Here is a 17,997-nt window from a genome sequence, read left to right on the forward strand (position 1 = left end):
CAATTATATGTCTGTTACATCTCAAATTAATTACATATTAATTAATATATCTTACATATTAAATAGGTGTGTAATGAATTGGTTCCTGGGCAGCCTACAGTTTCGACAGTTCGTGATGGAAAGATGATGACTCACAGGGTTTGTGTGTGTTTGGTGGCAGAGGCTTCTGGTGCTGTGGGCGGAGCCATAGCTGCCCCGTTCGGGATCAAAGGGCAGCGTGAGTGTCTTTCGATGCCAGTGACCAATTGGAACTCCAGTAAAACATCTGAAGGTGTACTTTCTTTAATTACTATTTTTATATTTCAATTACAGTCGACATTCAATATTACACCAGTTTCAGGTGTATAAAATAGTGGTTCGACATTCATGTAACTTCCGAAACAACCCCCTCGTAAGCGTAGTCTGCACCTGGCACTGTGTTTCCTGATCATAATATCACTGACTGTATTCCCTCTGCTGCACTTTACAGAAGGTTCCTCTCTGATCTGTCCTTTCCTGGAACCAAACGAAGGTTGTTCTGATTCTACTGTGTTCCTTAAGTGGCTATGCTAACGTTTAAGGGTTGATGGGCACGCACCTTCCTGGCCTTTCCCGTCTCCCCTGAAGACCCCGTCTTTCCTACCTTTACTTGGGAAACCATGTTCTGTGCAATATTGAGCTCCAGTTCTGAGTGCCTCCGCCTCATGTTCTGCAGCTGCTGATCGGCGTCCTGCAGGTAAATCCACAGCTCAGCCTTCGTGTGCTTGATCTCTTCCCAGCCCTGAATTAAGCTCTGGGCCTGGACCAGCCTTTCTCCGATCTTGAGAGAACACAGAGCCGAAAGTCAGCGGCAACAGACGGAAACATGTATGCCCAATGAATCAGAGAGGTGATTCTCCAGTCTGTCCATGTACACAGGCCAACAGGCATGCATACGTGTGCACTCACATACATACACTTCGTGATACAGCTCCAAAGAATTCTTTATTTGCCTCTAGAAAAGTAGGTTTTCTTTATATATTTAGGTTTTCTAAGGACTTTTCATTCTGAGAGATTTCATATGATTTTAACCAGTTTTAAAGAAGTTTTAACAATTTATCAGGTCAAAAGTTGCCCTAATGTTTGTTTTTTTTTACATTGAGTGTTTTCAACATCTAACTCATGAATTTAGTCTTGTAGTTAACTGGAAAAGACTTCTGTTGTTCTCTAGTGTAGAATTTAGTTGTTTATGGGTTAAATACATTTTATCTGTTTTGCGGGCTTTGTAACCATATAATTTATTTCGATCATTTCTGTACGAATATATGAATTATTGCATAAGGATTTAAAAACAGACTTGGTTTGATAATATACAAGTGAAAAACCTACGTTATTTTAAGACATTTCTTGCTTTGGGTGATTTTACTATTCTGTAAATATTTAATCAATTAAACAAAACTACATCTTATTTTTCTTTTAACCCCACAATGTTGAGTTTTAAGGCAGCAGTACCAAACACATGGCCCTGTGCTGCCATCTGTCTTCCATGGACAGGTACTGCTAGTTCATCACAGCACTTCCACTGAGGCCAGATGCAGCTTCAGAATCCTCAACACCACACTCAGCCATTGCCAATGCAATCTCTTTGCCACCCCTAACATAAAGAAAGGATTAGGTACCCCTTCCATATTAAGAATTACCTAGAGAAAAACATGGGAAGGAGAAAAGAAAGGAATGAAAACATAGGAAAAGAGAATGGAAATTAAGGAGAAAAAAGAAAAGGAAAGAAGTATAATGACGAGCAGATCAATGGGACTAAGTGTCTCAGTTCCAGTTCGGTGACATCAGGATCAGAGTGTGCTGATTTTTCTGTGACTTGGTTGAAATTCGAATATCTGCCATAATCACTATAGGAACTTTGTAGCAAGCATAACTGAAGGAGCTATTTTCCTTCAAAGTCACATCTAGCATTCAAGCAAGAGAATATAATACAACGGGAAATGCAATGTGAGTTTTAAACATGGTACCATTTCCTCTGTTTGTTGAATATCTTTTGCCGTGGTTTTCACTGAAGCGTTTGACAGGTCGCACATGGAGCAAAGGAGGTCTAAGTAGGTCCTTGCCTGCTTCTGCAAAGCTCTGAAGTGCTTGACCTTAAAAAAAAAAAAAAAAGACAGACAAGATGCATTGTCAGAATGAAAAAAATGGATGCTATATTTAGACTGCAAATCTTTGTTCCATTTGTACTATTTTGTTGTCATTTCAAAAATAATTTTGCTGTGTTCGGTATTCACAGCCCTTGGTGCAAATGACATGTGTTAGTAACTGGTAGAAAGAACTCAAAACACAGAGGCAGGGGCCCATTTGACCATCACTTGCTTCTCATTGTAGTTGAAGCCTGTGTGGTCTGGGACAAGGAATACCCAAGAAACTTCTGTAACGTTTCCTGAGTCCTTGGACGTTCTAATTCGTTTCCCATTTCAGAGAAAGAATCCTTACTTACTCTGACCTGCTTCTTAGCATGTTTTTACCTAATCTGCAGACATAAAGGAAAAGGTCATTGTGCCCTTGAAGGCTTCCCTGGGGTTAGTAACATTGCAGGTGGCGCTTTCTTTCCGCAGAAAACTCGAGAAAGGCGTTTCCAGGTGGGTCACGAATCTATTAGACACCTGAACGTGGAGAAACAAGTTTCTTCGAAGACAGTCAGATATGTCCTGTGTTAGACAACAGGCAGAGAGAAGTACACAAAACACAACCTTTGCTCCTATGGAGCTTAGAGCCCTGTGACAGCGACAGGCAGAGATGACACAGGTGACCAGCTATTGGCTACTGCAGGCGTCAGAGAGGAGTGCCGATGGCCTGAAGGAGGCTGCTGGGGGGCAGAGATTTTGAGGATTGGTTCTCACTTGTTACATGTACGGGATACATTGGGAAAGCGGTCTGACTGCTTGTTGTGTAGGACAAGGTTGATCTAGAGAAACATCAGCTGCATCTCCCAAGTCACCGTCACCAAGGAAGCCTAATTTGTTCACTCCAGGCTTAGTATATTTTTCCTCAGATTTATATGGGTTGCTAAACACACCATTCTTGGGTAGATATAATACATATAAGTCAATTTTCTATTAATTCAGAAGTGACACCTAAATTTTATCCCGTGCACAAGGGGACAGGTATGTCACTCCCAGTCAGTGCCAACATCATCAGTCACTCCAGGTGCACCTGTGGCTCAGAGCAAGCTGCCTGTCCCCACGAACAGCTTTGGAAATGAGAAGGGAACGAGGCATCAGATTTCTTATTTTATAAATATATTTAAAAATGATAATGATTTAAGATTGATATTGACTTGATTCCAAAAGCGTTGGGAGCAGCTTACAGATCGTCAGTGACAAAACAGCTGCAAAAGATTTTTGCTAAAATCAGTTTCAAGGGAAAATCTGTCGGTACTTTCTTCCATCCCTCAAATTCACATGGCACGCCTTATAAAAACATACACATTCTTCACGGAACCAAATTAGTGTGTCATTTCTTCTGGTTGTGGGAAACATAGTGTCATTCTACGTTTGTTGTTTACCGGGTGGGGGACACTGGGGCTGCACAACGCGTCCTGGAACCCTGACCAAAGTGCCACTCCCTGCTCCCGGTCAAAGCCTGACCCAGGCAGACACCATTGGAAGTTGTCAGGGTGCCAGTAGTGAAATTTTTCAGGCGCACGTCCGAACAAGCCGACAACTAGAGTCAGACTCAGATTTTATTCGTAGAGGCGCACCTCGGAGAGACTGTAAATGCAGCAAAGTGAGTATCACAATAAAGCAAAGCACATAGACTTTAGGTTTCTCAGTGCACACACAAGGCTTATGTACCCTATACTGTGGTCTAATAAGTAAACAATAGCATCATGTCTAAAAAAATGTACAGACCTTAATTAATAGATACTTTACGGCTAAAATATGCCAACCATCATCCAAGCTTTCATCGAGTCATAATCTTTTTCCCAATTTGTAAAAATGCAGCACCTGCCGTGTGCCGTCAACGCAGCCAAATGGAATTGGGGTGCCATACTTTTATGTCCCCAGCAGCCAGCCCAGTTTGGCACACAATAAGCACTTCGCCTATTCTCACTGCATGTCTGAATAAGGCGCATAACATGAACTTCCAGGAGTCCCCACCTGCTTCACAGCTTCTGCCCTGCTCAGGGGTGGGTGCGGGCTTTGCTGTAAATCTGGCTGGACTGCAGAGAGCCATGCCTGGCACTGCTGCAGGGTGTCCTGCCGACTGACGTGCTTCTGAAGTTCATGTTCCAGACTCTGGTACACCTGAAACGGAACAATCATGCTGCAGTTGTGAGAGCTGCCTTGTACCTCTACAAACATCACTGGAATCGAGTGAAACACAGCCGCAAGGCCACTGAAATAGATTTCTACCCCAGGTAGAAAGCTGTGGAGTTTTTATGTACTCCAAAAGGATGCAAAGCACAATTGTCATCCCGAGTTTATAACTTCTCAACCCACACACTCCCATATACGATCCTGATTAGGGAAGGCAAATGTGGGCAGAGTTAATGGAACTTCAGAACTGTGTTAGAATGCATAAAATCACTGAAGTAAATTGTCAAACATAAATCAGAGTTTTTGTGGCTTCTCCATGATGGGACACCAAGTGCAGTTTTGTTTAAGCTAGAAACTAAAAATGAAATGCCATGTCATGAAAAGATAAACAATATTTCTCTGACCGAGATGCTTCTCTGCCTTTAGTTTGATATAGTCCTGTTTTTTAAAAGTTCTTCTTTATTTCTCTTGCCCAAGGAGATATATCAGAAAAAATACTGCTGTGAGGAATGGCTGAGAGTTTCATGCCTGTGTTTCCTTCTAAAATTTTTTTATGGTTTCAGTCTTACATTTACATCTTGAATCCATTTTGAGTTTATTCTTGCTTGTAGTGAATACACAGAGACAAACGCAAAAAGGCAGGCAAAATGGGGAGACAAAGGAACATGTCTTGAAGGAAAGGACAAGAGAAATCTCCAGAAAAAGAATGAAATGAAACAGAAGCAACCAAGATAACAGATGCAGAGTTCAAAACAGTGGTCATTGGGACATTCAAGGACCTTAGGGGAAGAATGGATGGTCTCAGTGAGAACGTAAAGAGAGAGTAAGCATGAAAAAGGACACGGAATCCCTAACAAAGAGCCAGTCAGAAAGAAAGAATGCCACATGTGAAATGAACAATACACCAGAAGGAAGCAAGAGCAGGTTGGACGAAGCAGAGGATCGAATCAGCAATTCAGAGGACAAGAGAACAGAAAACACCCAACCAGAGCAACAAAAAGAAAAAAGAATTTTTATGAAAATGAAGAAAGTCTAAGGAACCTCAAGACAACACCAAGCACAACAACATCCACATCACAGGGGTACCAGGAGGAGAATAGAGAGCAAGTGATGGAGAACACATTTGAGAGAATAATGGCTGAAAACTGCCCTAACCTGGTGTACTTAATTTTTGTTAAAAGGGCAAGTCTTATCCATCTTAGGCTTATTTCTATGACATTAGGGGTCCCATTTTAATATACTTCTTTACACCCTTTAAAGTATAACTCAAAATTGATACTTATTCTTTTTATCCATTTCTATGGGAATGCATAAAATATTAAATTAGAATAGAACCTAGGCTGCATAGAGTTAAAAAAATATTTATCCTGCAAATTTCAGATAGACTTATCTGGGTATTATAGAACATGTGGAAAAGTAGAAAAAAGTATCAGTGATGTTCAATTAAAAATAAAAAACAAAGTTCAAATGAATTTGATATCGATGGATGAATAAGAGGACTGGGTAAAATCAAATCACTGAAATTTACTGCTTCGTCACATCAATCAAACATATAATACATTCGTTGTGTGTCCACATAGAGACTGAAATCCATGCTCCTGTCTGGACCTACCCTGACACTACCCCGAAGACCAAAGCAGCAACACTATGTTCACAAACCCCCAGACTGCGCAGGCTTTCTCCCTGACTCACAGTCATTCTAGAACACACCAGAGGCACTCACCCTCTGGGCTGTGCTGCAGATGGCCGAGTAGCTGTCCCTTGTGCCCTGCAGGTGGGCATGCACGCTTTGTTTAAGCTTCGCCTGGAAGCGTTCTGCACACTGGCCGACCAGGTTGTCGCCTTTGACTTTAAGGTTGTTCAAGCGGTCTTCAAAGCCAGCAATTTCTTCCATCGTTGCCTGGAAAAAGAAACAGAGTTCTCATAATTTGATTTTTAGTCTTTAAATAACCTAGTTATTAAACAGAAAGTTTAGGGTGAAAATGTCACTGTTTAATGATGTTTTTGAAAGAGTCTTAGAATTTATCTTGATTACCAGACATAGCAAATGAAAGAACAACATGTTTCAGGGACACTTCAATGGTCAGAATTAATCAATTTAATAGATTAAGTTACATAGGGATGATGAGGTGACCTTTACGGCTACAGTGGGTTCAAGGCTTATCTCGGCAGCGGAGAGATAGCTGTTTCATTTTATTATCAGAGAAAAGGTGTTTATAAAATTTTTAGCTCAATACATTATAATTCCAGTATAATTTATATCTAATATAGAATTATTATTTGATTTGCTAATATCCAATTTATCTACTAATATACTATCTGATTTACGTAATAATCTAACATCTAATGATTAAGCTGTACCTAATTTACATCAAATAATATTATATTAATAAAAATAGCACTTACCACTTACCATTTATTAGGTATCTGCTACATTCCAGGAAGTATATGTAAGTCCCGAGGAATGCGTATTATTATCATTATTTTGCAGATGAAGAGACTGAAGCATGGAAAGGTTATAAGGAATGCGTATTATTATCATTATTTTGCAGATGAAGAGACTGAAGCATGGAAAGGTTATAGAACACTCAAGGCCACCCAACTAGTAACTGGCAGAGTCCCCAGGCTTTGGACCCCGCTCTGCATGACGTCAGCTCATGCACCCCTGTCCTCACATGTGTTCTCTAGTGGGCATTCTCAGAGAGCACATAGAGAACAGGAAGTATGTTGGGAACCACTCTGCCTGGTTGCAGGAGTTGTAACTGCCCCCCATGGCTAAGACTGAGTGAGCGACCTCCAGAATGCGAGCCACAGGAGACAAAGCTTGTCTCTGGTAGCAAACGCTGCCTCAGCTTCCTCCCCTGCCCCCAAAGCTTGGTCAATGTCCATGATGGGTAAGACTCTTTGCAGCTAGGGGCAACCTAAGCCAGACACGACCACTTGGGAGGCCATCATGGAAGGACTTGGGGGGCTGCAACAAAGAGGGAGCGATGGAACCTCACCCCCAACTATTCTGACATAGCCCAAGTTCCCACGTCCTCAGGGAGAAGTGCTTCCTGGCTCTAATCCGCTTAAGCCTGAAAACCTGTTGGGGAGGGGGTGCAGCTCTTTGCCTTGCTAGAGCGGGATCTGGGGTAAATCTGGCATAAGAAAGAATTCCTAAAAGTCCTGTGAAGCCTGCTTTGCTAAGAGTGCTTTCATTCATATGTTAAGGGTCCGAGCAGGAAATGAGTATGTCTCCCGAAGTTTCTACAACCCCCTTTCCTGACAGACACTGACTTAGGCTAAGCCCTCAGATACCTTTGAAATGTTATCTACTGTTTGATCCTTGTTGCCCCGTATTCCTGTGTATTACAACACAATAAAAGCCCCTGGAGGAAGGGCTCCTGGCCTTTTTCCTCTGAGAAACTAGCCACCTCTCCTCCCCAAGCAGATCATGTCTTGGCAGTGTTTACTTTCATTCATGGTGGACGGGGGGGACTTGAGGGCAAAGTCTCCCCCACAGCTGGCGCCCAGGACAGGGATAGAGGCTACCAGCCACATTGCCACAGATGGCATGCCTACGAGGATGGAAATCAGCGCTTCATCCCCAGAGAGAACAGGGGCAAGTACCAGTAAGGCCCCCAGGCATGTCAGAGATAAGAGGAAAGGTTACTCACTTTCATCCATGGTGGACAGGGGGACTCTGAGGACAAAGTTGCCCCCACAGAAGTAACTCTTTCAAATCAGGTTTTAATTCCCTGACTGCTACATGATACTAAGGACAAGTGACACACTCCAACACAAGGTCAACATGTCAATGTATCTACAGGAAACCTAGCGGTCCCTTGGCAGCCTGGGGTACGCCACTTTTCCAACAGTGTTGCATTAGTGGTTATCACATACACCATATTGAAGAGAAACATCTTGTCTCTGAGTCGGAATAGAGTCACCACATCGTGAGGTTATTCGGGGCGTTGCCTCAGTGTCTAAGAGACTCTACCATGTAATTAGTTTTCTATTCACATTTGCTAAATAAAATTTTCTCCTACAGACAGGAATTCTGGAATCCAAAAGTGTTCATGGCTTTCCTAGGATACATACTAGACTTTAACTACATCATGAGTAAAATTCAGTTCCTTAAGGTCAGCAACATTATTGCTCCATTACATTGTGAGCATATGACATGTGCTATCTGGCACATACAGTTACTAAAATATATGTTAATAAAGATAAGAACACCTCAGATCAGTACCATAATTTGTGGCTGACAAAATGTTTTCACAGGAACGGTCTCCTGTGATGCCCACACAGCTCTGTGATGGGGCAGGTCTTACTATCACTCTTTACAAAGGAGAAAAAGGAGACTCAGAGATGCTAAGTTCTCCCCGCTACACAGGAGGGAGTCTGGCTAGAATCCAGACTTTCCGATCACTATTCCTGTACCCTATCTTCGGCTATACTTTTCTAAACTAAGGTAATCTCTTTGATAAATTACTCCACTTAGATTAAATTCTGCAATAAGACACTATTAGCTGGGAAGAATGCTATGACGTGTTCAGTGTTGAATGCCAGGATTCAACTATTACTGATTCACTTCAATATTGGATTTTACTGTTCTCAATTATTAGATATCCTTGGGAGTCAGACGTGACTCTTTCACTTCAATCACCATAATCCAGAGGTATGTGCGCACACACATACACACAGGTAAGGCTGTGAACGCTGCCCTGTACTCTTTGGCTCTGGGAGACCAGACTCACCTTGTGGTGGGCCAGTTGCTGGGTAACTGTCTCCAGGCTGCTGGTTTCCAGGAGGTCGGATGACACCAGCCTGCCTGACATCTGCAGCAGCCACTTCTCCGCTTCCTGGAGCTCGCCGTTGTAATCTTCATGGTCTTTGACCTTCGCCTCCAGACTGTGAACATGTTCCTGTGAAACGAGGTGCCCATGACAGGCGGCTTAGATGCCACAAAAGTACTCAAAGCTTCTATATGTTGAGAAAACCAGTGCAACTCCTAGGGTACATGTATCACATAGGGTTACATGTATCACAAAATGATTAGGATCCAAGAAGAAAGTTATCATGCCATCTGAAGAGAAGGAAAAATACTGATCCATCCCAGCCCTTAAATTTTCCTGAGAGTGAAAGGAGTCGGGACCCTGTTTTTGGCAAATCAACACATTTTTGCCGAGTTTCTGGCGCCTCCTCACCTTGCCCGCACTGCAGAGGTCCTGGTAGTCGCTCTGTAGCTTGTCTATTTTGTCCTTCAAAGTACCGTCCTGCACCAGTTCCAGAAGAGCTTCGCCTTTCTCTCTCACTGACTTTACTGATGGTTCGTGGGACAGCACTATTTGTTGAAGCGACTTGAATTACAAAGAGAAAAGAGAGAGGGAGCTCACCCGTGTGGTCAAGGTGAATAGACCACAAGATCTGGTACCTACCTACTGTATAAATCCACACATGGAAAACATTACAGGAAATGGTTTTCTGTGGCTGATAGAGTTTTTAAATAGAGGGCAACACGTCCCATAGTGTGGAGAAGGAAGTATGGAAAAGACCTGCCTTTGGCTACATTTAACGCAATTTCTATTTCTGGCTTCCAGCCCATTCCTTCCAGCAGAGAAAAAGAGACACAAAATGAGGCAGTGCCAGTTAACCGCAGCTTGAGGTGCCTGTAAAGTTAGGGACACAAAATCCAGCCTCAAGGCTGCCATACAGGTCCATAGGACTATTTGAATATATCAAGATTTCTGTGGTTCGATGACACATTGTCAGACGCGGTAGGAAAGCCAAGGACTGGATTAGACACAGTGGCTGGAGGAAGAAAAAGCTTCTGACAAGAAATGCCTCAACATTACTTATGACATAGTTTTTAAAGGCTATTGTTGGATCACTCAGGGCAAATTCAGAACACGAATTATTCCACATATAAAGTTCCATAATGGTTAAAAAAATCCAAACAGGTGAAATACCTGTATCTATATCCTATAGAGCTAGCTATATTCATACCGCTATTTATTCTTTGAAAAATTCATTTCTAAGATGTTTAGCTATAGTTGGTTAATTGGAATGTGTTTTGTTACAAATGTAGTACCTCATTTTAAATTTACCATAGGTCAGTTTATGGGCCAAAGGTGAAGGGAATACTCTGCCTGAAACAAATGAAATCTGCAGGTGTGAGATCCTGGTGCCAGGAAGATGTACCTGGAGGAGCCTTATACCTGGATCACTGTGGGAATAGCTCTCCCTGTATAGATACAAGCTTTGAATACAGGGCAGAGTGATTCCTGGACGGAAGTACAACTTTGATGCTGTGTGCATAGCCAGTCCATCTGTATCACTCACCCCCAGTAGAACAGATACGTCAGGGACGTTCTCCTGCCCCATCTAAGAGTGACATACCAGGAATCATCTCCCTTCCATTCAGTCCCTGTATGCTCATCCTACGGTCATCAGTGGGTAACAGTACACTACCTTGTATTTAGATAATTGAGCTTTTTTCTCATACAATTCCATTTTGGGCTCTTCGGGAACATGCAGCATTTCTTGGTATTCTGTTATCCACTGAGTGAGTGCTTTATATTTGTCTGAGAACTCCTTTGCTAAATGAAGGCCCTTTTCCAGAGTCATGTGCTCCTTCCGAACAGTGCTGGTCAGCTCCTTCAGCTGCTCCACGTGGCCATGAATCTCGTTTCTTAAAGTGTCTGCCTCGCCATCCTCCAAGAATTCCAGAGCCCTCTCTCCTTTCTCTCGGGCTGATTTCAGCAAACTGTGGCCTTTCTCCATGTCTTTTAGCAAACCCTGAGAAAGAGGGTGAGGAGGGAGCGAATAACGAGTTAACGTATTTTCTTCCTTTTAGAGAAAAGACTTTCAACCCCATTCTCCAGTTCACTCTTGCCCCTTAAAATATGTTTTTGAAATTTAGAACCAGCTTTGACCTGCCAGGAATCAGACATCTTCTTTTATTTACATCAATGTTGGTTTCAAAATGTCTCAATCAATAAATGATTTCCAAATTAGTAACTTAAGAAGGGTCTTGGTGTTTCTCCTGTCCGCAGCGGTGTTCCTAGAGATCTGACTGAAAACTGTCCATACACAGGATGAATTCGAGATACATTTTTTGTCCTAATTTTTTCAAGTGTTAAATTGGGATTTAGTTAAGAATTTCAGGAGCAGTCATGGCTAAGTCATTCAGATGAGATCACACCACTAATAAATAAAAGTCTGCTTTCGGCCTTCGAGAGACGAGAGCATAGTATTTGAAGAGAAGTGATTAGCCAAGGATCCCCTCATCATGCTGGGCAGGGATGAGCCTGCGTGTCCCAAGAGCTAAGCGGGAGGGTGGAGCAGACCAGTGAAAGAAGAAAGGTTGGGAGACAAGCCTGACGTGGGCATGCCTACCTCCAGCGTCTTCATTTTTTTCCCCATCATTGCTTTATCTACTTTGTCAATTTTGGCAGCCACATTCTTAAAGTTTTTATGAGTAGAGTTGTACCAATCAGAATAGCAACTTAGGGATAATTCGGCCTCCTCCAAGCTCTGGATCTCTTCCTCCAGGAATTTGATTTGTTCCTTTGGGAAAAAAAATTGAATGGTGGATTAAAGACCTGGGCCAGTGCCTTCATGAAAGGAAGGAAATGAAAGGAGGGGCGTTCTGGCTTGGGAAGCATGCTGGCCTGTGGCGGCAGCTGGTGGTCCGCTCACCAGCACTTGAAGGAGGAGGGCCTGGTATCTGGAGGTCAGCTGCGTGGCCTGGCAGCCCAGGCGGCTGCTCACGTGGCGCTCGTCCAGGATCTCCTGAGCTCTGGCTCCCACCTCCTCCACTTCGTCCCTGGAAGAGGTGATTTCTTCCTGCCATTTCTGAAATGATGGAAAGAGTGTGAGGAAAGGCCCAGTCTTAGGCACTGCTGGGTAAGACAAATACGTGCGTCTTCTGACTAGGAAACGATTCCAGTGCACATTGAGAATATTTTTATTCTGCGATATATTTTGAAAATATGTATTTGACCTTCATAAAAATTGTATTCCAACAATGTCATAAAAATTATACATTCTTGATTTGGGCACTTTTTTGGTGTATATTATACTTCAGCTCAAAAAACATAAAATTTTATATAGATATAACTGTGTTAATAGGGAATGACTCCAGTATATGTTTAGATTGTATATGTTCTGATATAATTTTGAAAGTGCATCATATATACCCTTTGTGAAAAATACAATTACAGGATAAAGCTGCACTCCTTGACTTTGAGAACTTTTCTGAATATATTACAATTCTGCTCAAAATTTTTAAAGCAGAGTGGCATATTTTTATATCTTCTTTTGTACTTAGATAAATTTTAAAGTAGTGGGATAATGAAAAAATTCTAAAGGCTTAAGCATTATTTTGATCATGTGCATCAAATTTGTGTGAAAATCAGAATAAAACTAAATACCAAGTATTACTTCAATGCACTAAATTGGAGCAATTTCAAATCAGAACAATTCACTTAAATGATTGCAAAACTAGCATTTATGTAGCTTTACAAAGCAAGGTCATAGGGTATAGAGAAAGTATAAAATGTTTCATTGAATTATGTTTTATTAAAGGCAAATTTAAGATTCTATTCAAAATTGCTGTTAGAATGCTCCATTGTAATTTATGTTAAGTTCCTTCTCAAGCAGAAGATTTTGCAAAATCTAAACCTTGGACAAAAAGAAATTACCAAATATCTTCGAGAAACCAACTCTGCCAGGCAACTGCTTCTCTGAGCAGGGTCAGGAATTTGCACTAATTTACCTTCATCTGATGTAACTGTGTCTCCTTGGCTGCCCGGTGAGACTGACGTCCAGTCCTGAGACCCACTTTCCCCTCCAGCGTTCTCAGCCACTCGTCTACGTGCTGAAACTTTTGTTCCATCAGTCTCAGTTTGTGGACGACATTATTGAACTGAGCGCGGGTCTCAGATAGTCTCTGCTGGTAAGCCTGCCAGTCCTGCCGGAGAGACTCCAAAGCCCGGTCCTCCGTCTGGGGGATGCCCGATGGTATCACCTCCTCTCTGGTGTGCAGCACGGAATTCAACAGCGCCTGCCCCTCGGCGCAGCGAACTTGCAGCTCCTGCAGGGGACAGGGACGGCTGTCGCATGTCATTCATAATTTACTCCTACCCAGGTGATCGTGTCTCACCCAAGCCAACTGTGCCATCTCGAACCTCATGTGAGAAAAGAATGATTTTATCATCTCATATAAAACAAGCTCACACGAAATATTATTTCCCAAGTCAGGAGAAAGGCTTGCAAATATTTCCTATTAAAATAATCAAAACACATGCACACACACACAAAAAAAACATACACAAAGTAATATTTGTCCCAATCATCTTAGATATACCTTGTGAATTTTAACTCTTCAGCTTTTAGGCAAAAACACTTGTGATTAAAGGGTGATTGTTTAAAAGATATACCTAGGCCTTTTATGGCTCCTAATCTGTTTAAAACCTAAGGCTTCTTGCTTGACATTGAATAAAATCAGTGCTACACATGCGGTTCAGCCAGGAACAATGGGCCCTCTTTTTGCTAAGAAGGGACACTTTGCCAAAGCCATGCTCTAGGGAATGTGTGGGCCAAGGCCCGTTTGCCCAGAGGGTAATGGGAGGTTGAATGATTACAACTGCCAAATGGATGCTCCCAGGGGCAAATATATTTTCCTCCACCAAAGCATAAGCCCCAAAGATTTACCTTACTAGCTCAGTATAAACCAAGTGCTGAAGAGCATCAACTATAATTTATGAAAAAGAAAAACTCATGTCTTTAAAGATATTAGCAAAACAATGTTAAATACTTGCATCTCTGACATCAAAAAAATGGGCTCTGATACTGGATCTGATCAATTAAAGTTGAAAGGAACCAAGTCAAAACCCATCAAGTATCTTAAAAGTACCAGCATTTTTACTCAAAATACAGTATTACAAAAATATTTAACATCAGTTGAAAGCATTTGAAATTGCTGGTACCTGACTATTTTTACCTACAGAAATAGCAATCTCATATGGTGCAAACTAATGGGTTCATTTGTTTTCAGTAGGATGTCACTTTCAAGAATGCTGTAATGTGCATATGAAGAGAACAATATATATGGTGAAATAGTAATCAAAACAGCCAGGGACAAAGAAATCTTATTCCAAAGTTCTTAAAATTTTTTAAAGTTAATTTTGCTCTTTTAATCTCCTTCTTTATTTCAGGAGTCAGCAAACTTTTCCTATAAAGGGCTGGATAGTACATATTTTAGGCTTTGTGAGCCACACAGTATCTGCTGCATCTACTGAACTCTGCCATCATAGCTCTGAAGTAGCAACAGGTGGTATGTAAATGAATGGGTGTGGCAGTGTTTTAATAAAACTTTATTTAAATACAGGCATTGTGGCTGTGGGCAGTCATTTACTGACCCCTGCCCTAAATTATTAATCTCCCCAATATATCAGCCTTTCCATATTCTATAACTGTTTTTGCTGTTATGCAAATCATCACGGTGTTATATGAATTCTTATGTGGTCCATATTTTAAGTATTCATCCTGAAGGAGAAATATGATTCAATAGTTCAAAAGTCTATTATGTTAGACTGGCCTTTGGTTTACACAAAACAGCTTGTGAATGTGGTCCACACTGCTGGCCGGCCACCCCCACACTATTGTGTGTGTCTTGGGACATCAAGATCCTGGAGATGGCAGGCTGTGCAGTTGGAACATCACAATTCTGCACTGCTTTTATCTGCCGCTTTCATCTGATCTCCTTTTTAACCTTTGTGATGGCTCATAATAAGACAAAATGAGAATTAATGCATGACAGATTGAGAGATTGGAGTTAGTTTTGGGCCACATTACTACAGACTAAAAGTGAAACATTTCCTTCTGATCCCAATGAGGGAAACATCTGCTGGAGACAAGTGACTTATTGGCCTAGTTCCCACACAGAAGCCAAGAGAGCTCGGCATTTCCTTTTGCCAAGAGTGCCTGGAGTGAAGTGTCAAGAAGGGCTATTTAGCAAAAACAAAGTCAACTGTGCTAAAATACATTACAACAGCTAAACCTGGCAGACCAGAGTATCCTACGACCTTAGAGCAGAATGGATGAGTGTCTTAAATAAACTATGAATGTACATTTCTCACTAGAATACAGTTCCTTGAGGCAGCAGTACCCGCAGTCGCTAGCCCAGAGTCTGCACTGTGTTAGGTATTCAACAAATGCTGGATGGGTAAGTGAGTGGTTAGGACCGTTTCCCACTAGGTCCACTGTCTCACCCGGAACCACAGCCTGTTGCCCGGGCACCTGCACCCTCCAGCTCCTCTAATTCCCTCTTCCAGGACTCTGACCTTGGACCTGTATCCTCTCTGATGGAGATTCTGGTTGAAAGCACATGGCCCAAGATGGTGCCACCAGCCTGACTTTAAGGAGTATCATCTTCTATGGACTCTGGATGCTATGTCCCATATCTAATTGAATCCTTTAAGAATCAAGGGGCAGGTGGGCCAGTCAATACCATAGATTAGACCACCAGTCATTCCTGTCACAGACCACCATTGCACCTGAATAAATTCTTCAAGTTCCAGTCTCACCGGGTTTAAACTACTTACTAAATGATCTTGGCCAGCCTATACTACTGAGGTCTCAGAGTGCTCTAGATAATACCTTACTAGAGTCTCATTTAAAACATGTATCAGGTATATATAGGGTTTAGGGTCATGTTAACTTCTCATTGTTTAAAAGAATAATTCCATATTTAGAATGAAAATTCCTTTAAGATAAAACAAACTTTACCTGAAGATCCCGCAATGCTGTTTCATGAGTATGGGTATCACCTTCAAGAACTGAGTATTGCTCCAGTTTTTCTCGTTCTTGCCCCAGCCACACTTCAAATGCCCTGAGGTCTCTCTGATACTCTTGGTGCAGGCGAACTAGTTTTTCAGACTTCGTCACTGCATCCTGTTATTAGCATTTAAGATGATTAAGATGGGAAAACAACACTACATGCAGTTTCAATGTACGGTAAAAATGCTCTGTTGGAGTTTTAGACAAGCACGCTTACTAAATCATTGGAAAAGGGTTTCCTAGAAGAATGAAGAGTCAAGATTTATGCCAAAATACAAGAAATAATATCAGGATTAAAAGGAGTTATAAAGATCATTTTGTTGAATTAACTTCCTGATCTCTGAACTGCTTATGAGGTGTAACACTGACATGCCAAAAAAGTGAATTAACTTTACTTGTCATAAAAATACACTGTTGCTTATGAAGAAAACTAAAATTCTTATATCTTAAGTAAAGGTTTGGGCTCGCTGTGAATTTATTTTTCCACATATTTTGTCTCACAAAGTAGGATGTGCTTTGAAAAGTTATTTTTATTTTATTTGTGAGGCCTAAATAAAGAATGATATTATTGATGAAGATTGCCTGCTTTAGTAAACTCTGAGTACCAGCCATGCTAAAGCATTCATAAACCTTCCTCATAAATCTGTAGAGATTCTTAGTTGACAAATATTTTATTTCAGTAACTTTCATGTACTAAAATATTTGAAAGCTTTCTCTTGGTTTTGCCAGTGGTTTATCTTAAAGTGCTAAAATGTATTTTTCTACCTGCTATATCATTTTCTCCTATCTGCATTGATAAATCTGTCATTTCCAGAAATGAATGGGTCTTTAAGTGAGCACTGCTCCAAACATTCCAACTCGAGAGAGTGAGTCTCCGGGGAACATGGTGAGACATACCTTGGCCCTCTCCTGGATGCCTCTGTATCGTTCCTGTAGATCCTGGAATTCTAACTGTGTGACGTAGTGTTCCGTCATGCCAGCCCCTTTGAGTTCAATGGTCTCCAGCAAGCTGCTGTGACTCAGCACTTCTTCATTTAATAACTAGAGAACATTTAAAAAATAATCAAGAAGTTCCCACAAACACCATCATATCAACGATACTGTTAACAGTAAGGGATTTTAACTATATAGTTGACAAGTGATCTCAGATCATCTGTTTGTAGATAGATAGATAAACGGATCCAGCCATCTCTGTATGTATGTGTGTGTGCTTTACTGTTGGCATACTACTATCAATAAAGATTTGGGAGCACATCCCCAATTCTTATTTGGGTACCTATTCAAAAATCTTCATATGTACTACTGTACTGATAGGAGTCTTATGACAAATGCACGAAAGCAAAAATATAAAAGGGTGTGATTAAAATAAAGCATTTTTACTCCTGATGATGAGCAGGCTAAAGATATTATAAGTTGCCAAATTTGAAATGGTCTGTGTCATAAAACACGGATGATAATGGTTTTCCTGGAAGACAGAATTTTCACTCGCATAACAAAATAGCCACAAACTCAAGCTTCAGAAGCCATTGGAATGTAAGCCCCCACTCCTTTTCCTCTGTGTAGAGCCCTATCTCATCATCCAGGCAACCACATTTTTGTGTGACTGCGGCATTCCGAAGAAGCCTGTCGTCAGGGAATAACCGGAATCTGCAGTCCAGCCCCCACCTTGGCCTTTCCCAGAGCAGCCGCTTTGTCCCGCAGTTCCGCGTGCTGCCTTTCTGATTCGATCAGGCTGGCTTCCACACCGTCCATCCAGCCGGAAAACTGCCGAACATCGTCCTGGTAGCTTGTCCACTTAGAGAGTGCTCCTTCGAGTTGACTGAAAGGTATTTGAAAGGACAATGGTCTATACCGAGAAGCCTTGTCAGTGGGATCCCCAGCGTGG

At 41.6% G+C, this 17,997-nt stretch overlaps 1 protein-coding gene across 8 annotated transcripts in view; it reads right to left on the bottom strand.

The window, feature by feature from the left end:
• Positions 1–17,997, bottom strand: part of SYNE1 (spectrin repeat containing nuclear envelope protein 1) — a 407,591-nt gene that overhangs the window by 178,770 nt on the left and 210,824 nt on the right. For all 8 annotated transcript variants that reach the window (XM_037051212.1, XM_037051453.1, XM_037051603.1 and 5 more), the window contains 13 exons: positions 17,778–17,931; positions 17,010–17,153; positions 16,062–16,226; positions 13,048–13,365; positions 11,970–12,125; positions 11,667–11,837; positions 10,740–11,066; positions 9,476–9,628; positions 9,026–9,193; positions 6,007–6,183; positions 4,125–4,271; positions 1,986–2,111; positions 623–799 (listed from right to left, as the gene is read on the bottom strand). In XM_037051212.1, the coding sequence (XP_036907107.1) occupies positions 623–799; positions 1,986–2,111; positions 4,125–4,271; positions 6,007–6,183; positions 9,026–9,193; positions 9,476–9,628; positions 10,740–11,066; positions 11,667–11,837; positions 11,970–12,125; positions 13,048–13,365; positions 16,062–16,226; positions 17,010–17,153; positions 17,778–17,931 (2,383 nt within the window). The remainder of the gene's footprint in view (positions 1–622; positions 800–1,985; positions 2,112–4,124; positions 4,272–6,006; positions 6,184–9,025; positions 9,194–9,475; positions 9,629–10,739; positions 11,067–11,666; positions 11,838–11,969; positions 12,126–13,047; positions 13,366–16,061; positions 16,227–17,009; positions 17,154–17,777; positions 17,932–17,997) is intronic.

The sequence above is a fragment of the Sturnira hondurensis genome, unplaced genomic scaffold (assembly GCF_014824575.4).
Source record: "Sturnira hondurensis isolate 20B ecotype Veracruz unplaced genomic scaffold, ASM1482457v3 Scaffold0000167, whole genome shotgun sequence".
Lineage (NCBI taxonomy): Eukaryota > Metazoa > Chordata > Mammalia > Chiroptera > Phyllostomidae > Sturnira > Sturnira hondurensis.